Consider the following 16,123-nt stretch of genomic DNA (forward strand, 5'->3'; position numbering starts at 1 on the left):
AAGTGGGACCAGGTGAGCCGCAGCTCGGGGGGGTGAGGGGGGAGGGCGCGTCCCTGCTCCTCCCGCTCACGGCCCGGCCGCCCCCCCCACAGGGGCCTTGGAGGGACCGGGACCTCTGGGCCCAGAGTGGCCTGAGCGATGCTCATCTCTGGGAAGCGCTCGGCGAAGACGGGTGTCTGCGGCTCTGGCCGGGGCTCCCGGACCGGGTGTATCTGGGCCACGTGTGTGTGACGGCCTCGCTGGAAGGGACGGGGTGGGGAGGGGGCGCTCAGTGATCTGAAAAGGCCGGAGTCCAGAGGGCCACACGCCCAACTTCCTGTTTTCTCCTTATCTTTTAGACGACATGAGTAATACACACATACAGCTCACGCCGGAGACATTTTGTGGGAAATACAGAGAGAGAGTGAGCCTGTCCCTGCTCACCTCCCTACCGGAATGGCCGTGTGCAGCCAGCCCCTGGGAGGCCGTCTCCCGGGCGTTCGTGGTTTTAGGGTGTCTTCGGGTCACGCAGGCAGCACAGCGTGAGCACCCCTCGGCCCCTGTCCTCCGCACGAGATCGGGGCACCACCTGCTCCCAGGAGACGGCCGTCGCTGTTGCTGACTGCCTGGACGGTGCCGGAGCGCACACGGCCCCTCCCTGGGTCGCTTGGGCGGCTCCGTCATCGTTGTTCCCTTGTCGTTTCCAGTGGTGGTGCGGCTGCTGCCCTGCACCACACTGTGCGTGGGCGCTCGCGTGCCCCCCACCCCCGGGCAGCTGCGTAGGAGCCTTGCTAGGTGTTGGAAACAGGTTTAAACCACCCTGCATGACTTGGGTTGGATTTTGGTTTTCAGATGTTTCATCCTTTTTACGTTTCCTTTCATTCTGACTCAGCCCTCTGTTGTGTAGACCCGGCCCACCTGAGGGCTTAGATTCTGCAGACCTAACCGTGCCCTCCTGCCGCCCACTAAAACCGCCTGATGCCAAAACCGGCCCCTTAGGCCTTTACTGACACCTACGGAGGGTTTTCCGTGTGTCGGCGCTGCGCTCAGGCCGCGTGTGGTGTCGCTAACAGAGCACACATACCCGGACTTTCTGATGGGGGGGCTGATGGCAGGTCTCTAACTCCCTGCCTGGTCCGCACCCCTCTCTTCCTGAGCTGTGTCTTCTCGGCCCCGGAGACTTCGCGGCTGCCCGGTCCGCCTGTCTTCCCGGGACCCTTGCTGTCCGCTCTCACCCGGTCGGCAGGCTCCTGTCGCTGCTGCTTCTGTGGCCCAGTTCTGGCTCCTTCCGATGAGGTCGTTGTTTTGTGCTGTGGCACCTTGTCCGTCCTTGTCTGTGTTGTGATCGTGTGTCCCTCCCACGAGGCCGCCTGGGGACACTGAGGTAGCCTGCTCGTGTTGTGGAGCACACAGTCACATCGGCTTCAGGCACTCCTGTGAGTTCCGCATAAATGTGTACGTGTTTCCGCCGGCCGTGTCCTGCCCTCGGTCTCCCTCACCTGAAGGAGGGTTCCTGTAGGTTTTCTCTCGAAGAAGAGAACGGGCGGTTTGTTTCATGTTTCCCTGTCACTGTACACGCTTCTTGGAAGCTGTGTCCTGATTTGTCTTCATGACGGGCTTTCCCTCTCTGTGCCTGGAGTAGTGTAACATTTTGTTGTGACCTGATATCCTTAGATGTGGTCACAAAACGCTTCAGTGTCCAGTTTCCCCATAAGGCTTTACTCTTGTTCTGAGTGGTTCAAGAACTCAGTGGATCATGAGCTACAGGCCGCCTGGGTAACGGCTGTGTTTTCTCTCTACTTTCAGGAGGAAGATGAACAACAGAGATTTAGTAAGGGGAAGGACCATAAAAAAGCAGATGTCGAGGAGGAGGTGAAAGTGCCAGCGGCGTGCGCGTTAGCGCACGAGGAATCTGCAGCCCAGTTATCAAACGAAGAGGTACGGTGAGTCCTTCTGGTCACTGCGCACAGTGTGACCACGTGTACCCTCTCCCGGAGAGGATGTCCGCAGCTACTCTACTCGCAGGGCCTTCAGCAGGCGTTTGGGAGGTCATGGGCAGCGGCCCTGGAGACGGCTGGTGGCTTCTGCTGCCACCAGCTCTGAAGTGATCAGGCGTTTTCCCCGTGGTTCCAAAATGAACACAGTAGGAGAAAATCTTTAAATGATAAAACCTGTAAGATCTTTCCGAGTATGAATATGAAAAGTTGCTAATACTTTGAGCTTGTTCTTTAGAAGAGACGATGTGAGGCATTCCAACACTGAACCCCGTGCGAGCACATCCCAGGCCTTCGGTTGTGACAACAGCCGGGTCGGGGGGGAGGCTGGGGCCGGAGCCTGGAGGTGGGCGGGGCGTTCCCAGGGCCTCGGGGCCGTGCGCGCATGCGCAGCGATGCGCACGCACCCTTCCCCTCAGCGTGGCCTCCGCCCACAGGCACCCACACACGCACACATCCTTACCCCGCGGTGTGGCCTCGGGTGTGGGCGCGCCTGCGGGCGCGCGTGCACACACACACACACGCGCACACACACACACTCCCATCCCTTGCCTACTCAGGTGGCCAGTTGGTGGTCTGTCCACCTGCTGCCGCCTCCACGCTCCTGGCGGATCCTGCTCGGCTGCCACAGCCCCTGGTCATCCACGCGGTCCCGGCCACAGTCGCCGTCCCGTCGTGTGCGCCTGGTGTTCGGGCTGCCTCTCCTGGGGTGCTGCCTGGCCCCCCGACTCTCGGTGTCAGCAGGGCACAGGCTTCTGTTCCGCCCCAGGGTAAAAGTGAAGCCCCTGGCCGGGCCCGGAAGAGGCGTCACGGCCAGGTGACCTTGGTGCCCCCACGACCCGTGCCGCGTCTGTGCCCCGGGACCTTGTTCGTACTGCCCCCGTCCTTCCTTTCCAGCCTGTGACGTGGGGACGGCGTGGGTCTCGTGTGGGTCGTGTGCAGATTCATACGACCACGTGTCCTTGGCCTCCTCGTGGCTTCTGTCTCCCGTGTTTACAGATCGCTCATCGTTTTTTCAAGTGAAACGTCCTAAGGGACTCTGGGAAGTGTAACGTAATTGCTGTGTCACAGTCTTTGTTCCGGGATGTGCACGGAGACCCGACTGGCCCGATTCTGCTGAGCGCTTTGCACCAGCCGCCTCGCGGGAGACTGGTCGTTTTCGGGTCCTGCCGCGTGTTGCGTGGGTTCCGTGGCAGGGACGTGGGCAGGGTTTCGGAAAACGGGAAAGGGAGATTGGCTGTCGTTTTCAGGGAAGCGTTTTAAACGTCCTCTGAGTGCGTGTGTGCTGGTCTGTGATGTGTATTGTGCTTGGTGTTATTTCCTGACGTTTCCCGTACCTCAGACTTCGGGGGCTGAGGTTGTGCAGCTTGAGTGCTGAGTGCACCCGTGTTGAGTCGTGAAGGCTCCCGTTCGCCTGATGACGTAAAGGTGGCAGGCGCTTCTTTGAGCGAAAGCAGTTTCTAGCCGAGGACCGAGGACGGTCAGAGGTTGTAGCCCCCCGGTCGCAGTCGTGGGCTTGGAGTGTCCTGTTCCCCAAAGGCAGCGCGTGCTCCCCCGGAGGGACCAGAGGCGCCCGGGCGTGCTGCTGCGTGCCCCTCCCGTCCTTTCCAAAGTTAACGCGTTTCTGTTTTCACTTTTAAAACGTGACCCATATTGCAACTGGACGTAACGTTCATGTAAAATTTTTCCACCTGAATCTGTCTGAAAGGTCGCGGCGCGTCACACCGTGAATGTTTGCCCACAGCCGGCACTTCGCGGCGGGCACCGTGCCCGTGGTTTCTTACGACCCTGTTCATGGACTCGTGCCCAGGTTGGAGGGTCCGCGCCATGGAAAGGAAAGTTTACCGTGATGGTGTCTAGGGACTAACACGCACACTAGGTAGAGCCCCCGAGATGCACCCGAGTCGGTCGTGAGGCAGCAGGACGGGGGTGGCGTGGGCACGGTCCTGGGCCACCGCTGCCGACAGTCCTGAGGGCGGGCGGGCGGCTGGCGTGAACAGCCCAGCGGGTTGGGGTGGAGTGTGACCTCCGCCCGGGTACCTGGCCCTGTGCGGAGCCAGGGCGAGGGGGCAGTTTGGGCTCCGAGTGGCGAGGCGCGCGCGCACGGGCGTGGGAAGCGAAGCTGGACGCGGCCTGGGCGGGTGTATGTGAGAGCCGTGTGCGCAGGCGGGTGCGTATTGACCGGAGGGACCAGGGAGCCTGGAGGAGCCGGCTGGCCCTCACACGGCAAAGCGTCATGAAGTGCAGAGACTCAGAGGCAGGATCCACAACCCGATGTCACAGTGGTTCTGTCTTTCACTCGCCTGGGAGCTTTGATCACTCCAAGTGACGCCCCTCTGCTGGTCATAGAATTCTTCCCTGGACACAAATCACTGCAGACTTACCCGATGCCCTCGGGGAAAGAGCGGCCGAGTTTAAGGGCACAAGCATTTGTAAAGTACCAGAACATGCTGAGTCAGCTTCCAGAGGTACCGTGCAGCCCATCCCCCCCCCCCCATATTGCTGTGTTGTCACCAGCACGGGGGCTGCCTTGGCTTAAATGGCCCTCACCTTGCCTGCGCGGTCCCTTGTCCTCCTCCGTGTCACAGCCGTGTCACAGTCGCACTGCATGTGGCCAGTGAGGTGCGAGGCTGCTTTATAAGGTAACAGACTGGACCCTGGGACCCTGACCAAAGCCACCTGAGGTGTGCTGTGTTTCTCCAGCAGCTGCTCTCATCCATGAAAAAAAATCTAAATTTAAAGAGAAAGCTCAGGTCAGATCTCATGGTTCATGGGTTTGAGCCCCGTGTCGGGCTCTGTGCTGACAGCTCAGAGCCTGGAGCCTGTTTCAGATTCTGTGTCTCCCTCTCTCTCTGCCCCTCCCCCGCTCATGCTGTGTCTGTCTCAGAAATAAACTATAAAAAATTTTTTTTTAAATAAAGAGAAAAAATGGAGAAATTAATAAAAATTTGTTAATTTTTTACCATGTAAGGATATTTTTAAAGTATTCAAAAGTTTTATATTTCACAGTTTTCGCCAGTTCATAAAAGAAAGGGTACTTGGGGCTCCTGGGTGGCTCAGTTGGTTGAGCATCCAATTTTGGCTCAGGTCATGATCTCAGAGTTCATGCGTTTGAGCCCCGTGTCGGCCCTGCTGACAGCGCAGAGCCCGATTCAGATCCTCTGTTCTCCCCCACCCCGTCTCTTCCCCTATTCTCGTGCATTCTGTCTCAAAATAAGTAAATAAACTTAAAACAGGCATTTAACAACGAAAAGTAGACAGGACGTTATGTTAAAATAAAGGCTAGTCCTTAAAACCAAATACATTGAATATCAAGAAAAGCTTGCTATGTGTTCTTGTGTTCTGATCCCCAGTAACCGTGTGGCTGCATCTGGAACAGCACCTGGGGACCAGGCAGTTTTTAATTGAGGTGGAATCTACACGTTGTAAAATCAGCCATTTAAAGTGCGTGATTCAGTGGCACTTGAGTACACGTACTGTGTCGTGCAAGCACCACCTTTGTCTGGTTTCAAAACATTGTCGTCCCCCAGAGGAGGCCCCGCGCCCACTAAGGAGCACTGCCCAGCATCCTTCCCCTCGGCCTTTGGCAACCACTGATTGGCTTTTCCGTCTTTACGGAGTCACCGCTCTGGATGTTTCATGCCGATGGGGACACGTAGCGGGGTACCTTTTGCGTCTCGGCTCCTTTCGCTCCGTGCACCCCATTTGACGTGTTGATCACACCTTCCAGCATGTGGAACTTTCCTCATTTCCCTCCTACTTAGGCTCCTCCTTCCTCCTTCCATCCCCAAAATGGACAGATCTGGTGTTTCTCCGAGGGGTTCTGATCTGCTGCTGACACTTTATCATTATGTGGTGGTCACTGTCAGGCCTCTGTCTAAAAACTTCTGTCTACTGGTTGGTACCTCCGTGTGGATATACAGCAAGCACCTACGCTCAGCACGCCTGACACTGAACTTCAAGGAACCCTTCCCTGACCCCTTACGTCTGGGCCGAAGCCCACCCTTGAGCCCCCAGAACATTCAGTACAGACTTCTAACCTGTTATTGAATTACGTAGGGCGTTCTAATAGCCTTGTTAATTTTTGTCATGAAACTGTAAACATCTTGAGGTGAGGGTTGCTCTGCACCCTGAGTGCCGGGCTTAGCGCCTGGCGTATACAGGAGTCTCAGGAAACGTTCAGTGGGCATGTGAGGCGTGTGCCGACAATCGCCCTACCTAGTGTGTGGCTGAACGCTTGTAAGATACGGTTGTTTTTCTCTTTGGAATCGAGAGAATCGTCTAACTCGGTGCCGTGCGTTCTCCCGTTTCAGGAGCACCGAGGTAGCACCCACGGCTCAGTGCACTCCCTGGACGCGGACCTGTTGTTGCCGTCCGGGGACCCGTTCGCCAGATCGGACAGTGACGTGTTCAAAGACGGACTCAGGAGAGCACAGTCCACGGACAGCCTTGGGCCCTCGGGCTCGCTGCAGTCCAAAGCTTTGGGCTACAACTGCAAGGCCAAGTCTGCCGGAAACCTGGACGAGTCGGATTTTGGGCCGTTGGTGGGAGCAGACTCGGTGTCTGAGAACTTCGACACTGCTTCCCTTGGGTCGCTGCAGATGCCAAGCGGGTTCATGTTAACCAAAGACCAGGAGAGGGCGATCAAGGCCATGACGCCAGAGCAAGAAGAGACGGCGTCTCTCCTGTCCAGCGTCACCCAGGGTGTGGAGACTGCGTACGTGTCCCCCAGCGGCTACCGCTTAGTCAGCGAGACGGAGTGGGACCTCCTGCAGAAGGAGGTGAGCCGCTCTCGGACTTCTGGCCTCTTACCCCCCTGGGGGCCGGCCGGTGGCTCCGGGGTTAGTGCTCACTCGAGAGACAGCCCGGGGCCGCTGCGTGTGCGTCCTCAGGCTGCCGCGCCGCGCTCCTGCACACCCGGTGACCATGGTGTCCCCGCTGAAGCGGGGGGCGCAGCCCGTTTGACGGTGGCACAGCCTGGATTTGCTTTGCTTGGCGGCTCCTCTCCCCTCACTTGCCATCAGCAGTTGACGCTGCGCGTGCGCTTGTGGAGGGGGTGGCAGATAGGGGAGGGGTTAATATTCTTCCTGAGAGCTTTTGCCAACTTAGACGGCCGTTGGGAGATGGAACTGTCCCTGTGCATTTGCGCGCGGCCTTGCAGGTGACGGGGCCGTCCTGGACCCCATCAACTAGAGCTTCGGGTGGTGACGACCTTGTCCCAGTCTGCGGGCGAGGGTGGGTCTCAGGCACCAGATTCGCCTGGGTTTCTCCTCCGTGTAGAGACATGGGTCGGGGACCAGGTGTTCTGATTTCTAGCACTTTCTTTCCCCGGGGCCGTGTCTCTTTAAGCAGCTGTTGACCCGTGAGTGGGTCCGCTGACTAAGCCTAATGGAAAGCGTTCCCTACGGTCTTGTGCGGAACACGTGTGAGAGAGGGGGTGCAGGGGTGGTACGTGGTGGGGCTGCCTGTGCGAGGCGAGGCGGGTGGGAGCGAGGGGGTGCTGGTCCCTCCCCGCCCCCACCCCCTTGCGCCCCTGCTTAGACTGGGAGCCGCCGGGCCTGCCTCTTGCCTTTCGATCGCCTCAAACGCGGTGTTTGTGGCCCTCGGCCGCCCGGTGGTTAGGTGGGCCCCTTGTTGTCCCATCAAACCCATACTGGGGAGTCCGCCCTGTCCCGTCACTTCTCGTGGTCTCTGTGGAAGCCATACCCTCCCGCCCCCGTCCCGAACACGGGTCAGGCTGTGCACGCGGTCATGGTCACGCATGTGACACGGAAGCACCTCGTTCCGCCTGGTAAGACGTCATTCTGGTGCCTGCAGGTACATAACGCCGGAAACAAACTCGGCAGACGCTGTGACATGTGTTCCAACTACGAGAAACAGCTGCAGGGGCTTCAGACTCAGGAGGCTGAGACGCGAGACCAGGTGAGTGCGCTCGGCCGGCCGCGAGCTGTAGTTTTCGCCGGAGGCGCAGAGGGGGTGCCTTTTCCCTTCCACTTGCTCTCTGAAGCGCATCCGTGTCACAGGTGCCGTGACCCCGTGCGTGCAGCGTCACTTAGTTTCCAGTGGAAGCGCACTGGAGCCCAGCTGGCGCAGCCCGTGGTGGCAGGAGTGCCCGCGGCACATGCACGCCCGACGTGGCCGCTGTCAGTGGTGTGCACACGAGCGTGCTTCCCGATGTGGGGGAGGAGGGAGGTGTAGCTGCTTCTAACGGGGTCTCATCCCTGCCGCCGTAGGGCGTCTTCATTGCCTACTGCCCGCCCCTCGTGAGAAATGTGTGAATTGGTTAAGGTTAGTTTATGGGGTCACAGAAAGAAAGACTCGGCCAACCTGGTGCAGGGATTGACGAGCGCCTGTCCGAATAAGGCGTCTCATCACGACTCGTCAGAAGCATTCAGGAAGCAGGACCTGGGGACAGAAGGCTTGTCAGAGTCCACAGGAGGGGAAGAGGGGTCCTTCCAGTCCCTTCCACGGTCCCCTCAGTAGGCAGTGTGCCGACGCTTTGTGCAGGTGCCTTGCCGGTTCTGGGTACTCCGGTCCCGGTGGGCACGGCAGAACTGGGGGGGGNTATGCCGTACAGGAAGGGGTGAGGTCCTGGAGGGACTGGGTAGGAGCGGAAGGGATTTGAACCGTACCTTGAAGACTTTGGGCCGAGGTTGGAAATTCCAAGGAGGGAAGTGATGTGTTGACTTTTACTTTAGGCAGAATTCGTAGCGTTAGTGCAGGTTGCAGAGGGAAGGCCGAGGATGGACCAGGGCGAGGGGCCGGGGCCCTGGCCTGAGGGACCCAGGAAGGAGACCGCGCACGTGCAGAGTGACTTGTTAGCCGCACCTCACGTGGGGTCCTTCATTCTGAATTGACGAGCCTGTGCTGTTTCTCAGGAAGAAAAAAGATTTTAAAAATGTTCTGGAGTGAGGGACTGTTTTTACGTTGATGAAAGAATTCCACTGCTTTCTTCCGGCATTTGAAACGGCGCAGGTGAAGAAGCTGCAGGCGATGCTGAGACAGGCCAACGACCAGCTGGAGAGGACGCTGAGGGAGCGGCAGGGGCTGGAGGCGGCGCTGAGGCGCAGCGCGGAGGACACCAGCCTGCAGGTGCGCGGCTCCCGTCCTGTCCCCGGGCCCGGGGGCTCCTCCCCCGCAGAGCGGGGGCTCTCGCTGACCCGCGTCTGCTGCCGACCTACAGGCCTCTTGGGAAGGAGCGTATACGTACGGGGTCTTGGCAGTAGCTGCCCAACGGGCGTCCTCAGGCTCCCGTCCTCCTTCCCCTTTGATTTTTATTAGTTTTTTCTGTGGCGCAAAACTCCTTCCTGACGGGAATTGTGCTCTCGCTTCTGGAATGTGTACAAATAGAAAACTCAGACACAGATGCAGCACACACACCAGAGCTAGCTCCGTGTGAGCACTGCCCGGGTCACGGGCCGGAGCCTGAGCCAGGCCCCCGGGGTGACAACCCCGGCCTAATCGGGGCCGCCGTCGGCCTGGTGCTGTGCCCCCGTCCCTGCCCCTCCACGCGCATCCTGAGAGGCTGGCCCGGTGCCTGTAGCCGCACCTCGTTCGCCGTCCCCGTGCCCCTGTGCAGCGGCGTCCGTCTGTCCGTCCTGATGAGCGCCGGGGCAGGTCCCGGCCCTGGGCAGTTAGGAATGACTGTTCTCTGAACGTCTGCATAGGGCTTGTGGCGTGTGTTCCTGCGGCGTAGGCGCCGGGACGGGCGGCCAGGGTCCCTGTTGAGAATGTGTTCACCCCAGTAGGTGAAGACGCCAGGGCTCCCCAGCTGGCAGTGTCGCACGGGAGCCATTCTGGGCACAGACTTCATTCCGTTATTGTAACTGCAGCCGGTGGGTGGGGCGCCGGGGCTTAGTTTGTGTTTCTCCGATGAGTGCCGAGGTGACTTCGTGTTTCTCGTGTTTATCGGCCACGGAGGCGTCAGTGTGTGTGTGTGTGTGTGTGTGTGTGTGTGTGTGTGTGAGAGAGAGAGAGAGAGAGAGAGAGAGAGAGGGAGAGTCCTTAAGACTTATGCTGATTTTTCTATTGGATCGTCTAGTTTCTATTTATTTTTGCTTATTTTATTTTGTTTATTGTTAATTTTTATTTTTATTTTATTTTTCTGATTTGTTAGATGCGTAATCTTCGTAGAGCCTTTTGGTGATATGTGGGACAAATGTTTTCTTATCAGTACTTTATGTTCTCGTTATTTTAATGGTGTCTTTTTGAACAGAAGTTCTTAACTTTCACATAGTCAAATTTATTGATCTTTGTTTTAAAATTTCTTTTGAGAGAGACAGAGCATGAATAGGGGAGGGCCAGAGAGACAGAATCCGAAGCAGGCTCTGCCCTGTCAGTTCAGAGCCTGACATGGGGCCCAAACCCACGAACTGTGAGATCATGACCTGAGCCGAAATAAATCAAGAGTCGGACGCTTAACTGACTGAGCCACTCAGGTGCCCCCATTGATCTTTTCTTTATGATTGGTGATGTTTGTTCTGTGTGCGTGTGGTTTTTCTTAAAGAATGTCTTCTTGCTCTGGGATTAGAAACGTATTTTCATACCTATTCAGTATATAGTCATATTTATATCTAAAAATCCACCTAGAACTGACTTTGATGTATATACCGTAGATAAGGTAAAGTTTTCATTCTTTCACAGGGATCGCCAGTTCCTGTATGCTTAGGGAGAGAGTCACCTTTTTCCTGCTTCTCTCCAAGGTCACCTGTCATTTGTCAAGTGACTGCTTGTGGGGGGTCAGGGTCCAGACTCTGTTCTCTTCGATTGGTGCCAAGTTCTATGCTGTAATTTATAGTAAATTTTTCATGTGCTGCTTTTTAATAGGTTTTATTTTCTTGCTGAGAACTATGTTTTCATTCATTTCAAAGCATTTACGGTTTCCTCGCGCAGCAGTCCAGTACCCGCGCCACGGCCTCTGATGCCTCCCGCGCGTCCTGGGGTTGCCGTCTGTGCGGCTCCTTCTCCCTGGAGAACAGGTCACATCTTCCTGACTCTGTGTCAGGTGCTTAGACTGTGTCCTGGGAACTGGGGAAATGATGTTCTGTTTGTTCATCTGCTTAAGTTCACTCAGGCTTGTGGCTTTGCCTCCCGTGAATGGTGCTTTAATACCAGTTCATTTTTTAGTCTTTGCAAAGCATTTGGACGTGTTCTTCTGAGTAGCGCAGGGGTGGGTGTGGGACCCGTGCCGAGCCCTTGCTTGCGTCCTCCTCCCCGAGAATGCATCCCTGCTCTTGGGCTAGACGTACAGTAAAGATTTCAAGTAGAGATTTCAAGTGTAAAATTTAGTGAATTTTAACGTGTGAAAAAATGTAACCAGGTGATCATCACCTGGATCAAGATGCAGAACCTTCTAATGATGCTCAGCATCCCTCCTCATCAGGGAAATACNATGCAGAACCTTCTAGTACACCCATGTGCTTTCTACTGAATGAACACGTGGCCTGCACACAGAGGCGGGATTCTGACTTCTGACGCTGTTTAGTGGTGCCTGTCATCTGGAACCTTCCACACCTCGTCTTTGACGGTTCCGGGTGCACCAGCACCCGACATGCCACATCAACGTGGCCACACCTCACGGCCCTTCTGCATTTGAGGGAAGCCTGGGTGGGTTTCGTTCTGGGCTCTTGTGAATGAATACGTTTCCTGACTTTGTTCTGTGGCTCTGGCGGGTGTGCGGCCTGTTTCTCTGGAGCACCTAGGAGTGAGGCCGCAGGGAAGCCAGTTTTCGCTCTTCCAGCCATTTTTCCGTTGGTCCTATTTCCTTAAAGGTTTATACGTGCGGGACCTTCATGTTTTATCTATGTGGCTTTCTATGCCTCTTCTGTATTTTCCAACTTTTTGTCTTTATTTTCTTCAGGTCTTACACTTCGCTAATTTTCTCTTCAGATGGGTCTAATCTGTTAAATTTAGCCATTGAATTTTTAATTTCGATAATTGATTTTTTTTCCTGTTTATCATTGCCATTTGGTTATTTTCCATTGTTTCCAGTTCTCTGCAGTTCTAAATTCTGTCTTTTAAATCTCTGAACATGTCAAATATAGTTATTTTAAAATGTCTGTCTCCAATAATTCATGCATGCAGATTCATTTTAGATGTTTGTTACCTGTTTTGTTATTTTTGTTCTTATCTTGCCCTTTCTTTGCACATTTTTATTTGGGTGCTGGATACCCTGTGTGAAAATGTTGGAATATAAAGCCGTTTCCTGATGAGAGGCAATGAGCTAGTGGTACTAACGATCCTGGCCACCCGAATCCAGTCATAGAAATGGAGACTTTATGAGCTTGTGAAGGTTGGGTTATTTTAAATTCTTCCCTTACCCTAGGAAGCAGCCTTGGGGGGGCCCAGTCCAAAGTGCAGCGTGTTTACCGGGGTCCCTTTGCACCCTGGGTTCTGGACTCTTCTCTCTTGCCCTTTATCGTGGGGACTCAGCTGCTCGGCATCCCCCGTTTCTCTTGGGACTGGCATGTGCTTCTAGAGAGGACTGTCCCAGATGCTCTGCACCCCCCTCCCCTGCCCTGGGTGTCCTGATTCTGTCTGCAGCCCTGTGGTTCTTTCTGGCGTGTTTTCTGGTGCTCTCAGGTACCTTACCTTACATGGTTTTGTCTGGTTGGCTTCATTCTTAGTAGGAAGTTTGGTTTGCGTGACCCAATCTGCCACTGCTGGCAGCAGAATTCTGGCCATAATAATTCGTTTAATCAGGGCACTCCGGGGGCTCCGTTGGTTAAGCACCTGACTCTTGATTTTAGTTCAAGTCATGAACTCAGTTTGTGGGATCCAGCCCCACAGTGGGCTCTGAACGGACATCGTGAAGCCTGTTTGGGATTCTCTTTCTCCCTGTCTCTGCCCCTCCCCTGCTCTGTCTCTCTCTGTCTCTCAAAAGTAAAGTAAACATTTAAAAAATTGTTTTGAATTAACACCAGAGTTTAGAGTTTGGTGATGTTAGTCATGTGTTTCTCACTTTTAAGTAAATCATCTTGGAAGATTGAAGCTAGTTCAGAGAAGACTGGTTTATGCTTTACACTCTGCTTTTTGTGTGTGAACACAGTTTCAGAATCTTTAGCCATTTTTTTTTAAGCTCCTCTAAGGATACTCTGAGTAGGCAGCATGTATTCACATCTGTGTCTGGAGGCCCATGTGTGTCATGCTTTCTGTCCGTGTGCGGCTGGTGATGGGAAGGTCTAAGACACAGCAGATGTCACACACACCTTGTGACTGAGTGATGAGTGAGTTATGACAGTTGAATAAAGCATCAGCTCGGGGCAGCAAATGAGCAAGGGATGGGACGGGTAGTTTCAGAAGAACCAGTTTCCTAACTGTATTTTCTGTGTGCCTTGTTTTTAGATCTCTACGCTTGTCCAAAGGGCCCAAGCGTCTGAGCTCTTACTTGAAGACTTGCAGCAGGGCTTTTCCCAGGCAAAAAGGGATGTTCAGGAACAGATGGTAAGTGAATGTTTCAATAAACGTTAACTGTGTGACGTATACTCCTTTTTGCTCTGTCTTAAAATCCGCTTTGCTACGATTTTATCTTCCCGGCCAAGTGGCTACACTGTTCTGTTGTCTCCGGCCGAAGCGACATCCAAACACACTCAGAAACAGACACGTAGCTCTTTTGGCAGATCTGCCTTCGTGACCAGACAACATTCTCACCTGGAACTTGCTTTACTTTTCTGCTTTGGGAACCTCAACGGAATGAACTTTGGACTGACGTGCAGTCGTGGGTTCTGCACACGAGCGGGACACCGAGGTCTCCCGCGGCCCTAGCAGGTGGAGCTTTTGAACGTCCTATACTTTTCTCAACAGACCATTTAATTAAATCAGTCAGATTCATTTCACAGGCGTCCTGACGGCACATGCACCGTAACTGCTATGCTGTGGGGAAGCGTCCAGAAGGCTGTCTGTCCTGAGGGGGTGGGGGGCTGAGAGCTTCTTGAAGAAGGGTTAGCTTGGACCTCTGCCGAGTGGCCCCCCAGATTTGGGCCTCCCTCCTCCCCAGACTGGTTCCAGCCGCTGGGTTCACCCTTTTCCTCCGAGTCAGAGCCTGTGTCTGAGGATGACTCTGGCCGCCTGGAAATGCCCGGTTTCTGATCAGCATTGGGTCAGCATCTGAATGGCCTTTGAGTCGATCCCCAAATTGTGGCCCTGGTCTCTTGAAGACTGTGTCATTCCAGTCACTGACGAGGGGGTTTGAGATCGTTTCCGGTATCGGAGAACCTGAGATCATAGTTGGCGACCTAGAGATTGCTGGGGCACCAACAAGCGCCCTCCCACGCAGCCTCTGCGCCTCGCTCCTCCCTCAGCTCTTTCTGCCTGTCCTTTACGCTCCGCTGCCTTCACAACCACTTTCTGAAAAGTGGGCGCCACATGACGTGAGTGTGTTGTGGGTGACGCTGGAGCAGTGTTCCAGGGTTACCCTCGAAGGTTCTAGTACTGAGAACAGGGTGCTCCATTTCCTGTGCACCGTCCGAGAAGAGCAGCCACGGTGGCGGTTGGGATCTTGGGGTCCTCCTAACGCCGTGGAGGATTTCAAACTGGAGAGGCTTGCAGACTGAACCCTCCTCGAACCTTCAGTTAGATTTGCCAGTTGTTAATATTTTGCCACGTTTTCAGAGTGTGGCAGTGGGTGTTGGTCTCTCTCTCCCACACACGTGTCCGTGTTTCCTGAGCCACTAGAAGCGGCTGCCGGCATCATGGCGCTGCCAGACGCGTCCACACACTCTTCCCAGCACAGACAGACGCGAGGTGGTTTTCCGCGGGGGCTCCAGTGTCTTACTTGGCCTTTTCGATGGAGGAGGCAGTCCAGGGCGTCTTGTCACACTGTCCCCTTCGTCATCGTCATTGTCTGGCGTTAATGGTTATTATTGCTTTTGAAGGATCCAGACCAGCTGTCTGGGAGAATCCTGTGTCCGGCTATTTCCATGTGTTTGGAGTCAGGTTAGATTCCGGCCAAAACAGCCCCGAGATGAACTGATTTGGTGGGAGCTCAGGGCCGCGAGGCGCATGTTCGGACGGGTGTCCCATTATTGGTGATGTGAAGGTGACGACTTGGTCAGGGTGGGGACAGAATTGTTTCAGAAGGACCATTAACAGTGCCACCAACAGCAAAACTATTAAGTGAAATTCGGTTGCTTCTTCATGGGATTTTTTGCTCTTAGACTGTATCCCAGCTAAGGACTTACAGTCTGAGCACTGCGTGTAAAAGTTACTTGCACTAATTTTTTCCTTGTGCTTATCAGTCTGATACTGGGTAGCTCCATTGGTTTCTGTTTGTATTACGTTTTTTGATTCACTTTTCTTGAACATCCAGCACAGCTCACGAGGCAGAACTATAACAAGTGTGTAAATTATTCCAATCTCTTCCATTCTCTAATCTTTTCACCCCGCTCTCACCCCCTCCCTTATAGGGCCATTTTAACTTAGTTTTGCCTTACCCTTCTGTTTTTCTCTCTACAAAAATAAGCAAATATATGCATTTGATTTTTTTTTTTTTTTTATTTCTCTGAGAGAGAGAGACAGCGTGAGCAGGGGAGGGGCAGAGAGAGAGAGGGAGACGCAGAATTGGAAGCAGGCTCCAGGCTCTGAGCTGTCAGCACAGAGCCCAATGCAGGGCTCGAACCTACGAACTGTGATATCATGACCTGAGCCGAAATCGGACACTTAACCGACTAAGCCCCCCAGTCGCCCTCTATGCATTTGATTCCTTCCCTCCTTTCAAACCCCAGTGACAGGGGGACACGGGTTTTACTGTAAATTGGCTAAAAGAGTCTGGAGCACAATGGATTCTGGTCTGAAGTCGGAGCCAAGAAAGCCCCCAGGTTCTGCCAGACCTTGCCTGCCCCCCGCAGCNGGGTCAGGGTCGGTTCACCGAGCTCTGCCTCCAGTGCACCGGGAGCTTCTCCAGGGCACATTGTGTGTGTCCCCGTGCACAGCAAAACGCCTAGATGGAGGGGCAGCTGCTAGTCAGTGTTGGAGGAGTGACTGCTCCCCATTTCTACAGCCATTTAAGTGCCTTAGTATTAACAATGAGCAGAAACTAAGTACTTTTCTGGATTTTATCATATACTCAAATGGAGTAACTCTTCTGTTGAGACAAGTCCTCATCAAATACCTAAGATCGCACTATAGGCAGCCCCGGAGCAGCGCCCAGCCTC

General features: G+C 54.6%; 1 protein-coding gene across 1 annotated transcript in view; it reads left to right on the top strand.

Annotated features, from left to right (window-relative positions):
• Positions 1–16,123, top strand: part of RABEP1 (rabaptin, RAB GTPase binding effector protein 1) — an 89,597-nt gene that overhangs the window by 67,566 nt on the left and 5,908 nt on the right. The window contains exons 10-14 of the mRNA XM_077746772.1: positions 1,786–1,917; positions 6,287–6,754; positions 7,791–7,895; positions 8,949–9,065; positions 13,317–13,415. Of these exons, the coding sequence (XP_077602898.1) occupies positions 1,786–1,917; positions 6,287–6,754; positions 7,791–7,895; positions 8,949–9,065; positions 13,317–13,415 (921 nt within the window). The remainder of the gene's footprint in view (positions 1–1,785; positions 1,918–6,286; positions 6,755–7,790; positions 7,896–8,948; positions 9,066–13,316; positions 13,416–16,123) is intronic.

The sequence above is a fragment of the Crocuta crocuta genome, unplaced genomic scaffold (genome assembly GCF_008692635.1).
Source record: "Crocuta crocuta isolate KB4526 unplaced genomic scaffold, BGI_CrCroc_1.0 scaffold139, whole genome shotgun sequence".
Taxonomy (NCBI): domain Eukaryota; kingdom Metazoa; phylum Chordata; class Mammalia; order Carnivora; family Hyaenidae; genus Crocuta; species Crocuta crocuta.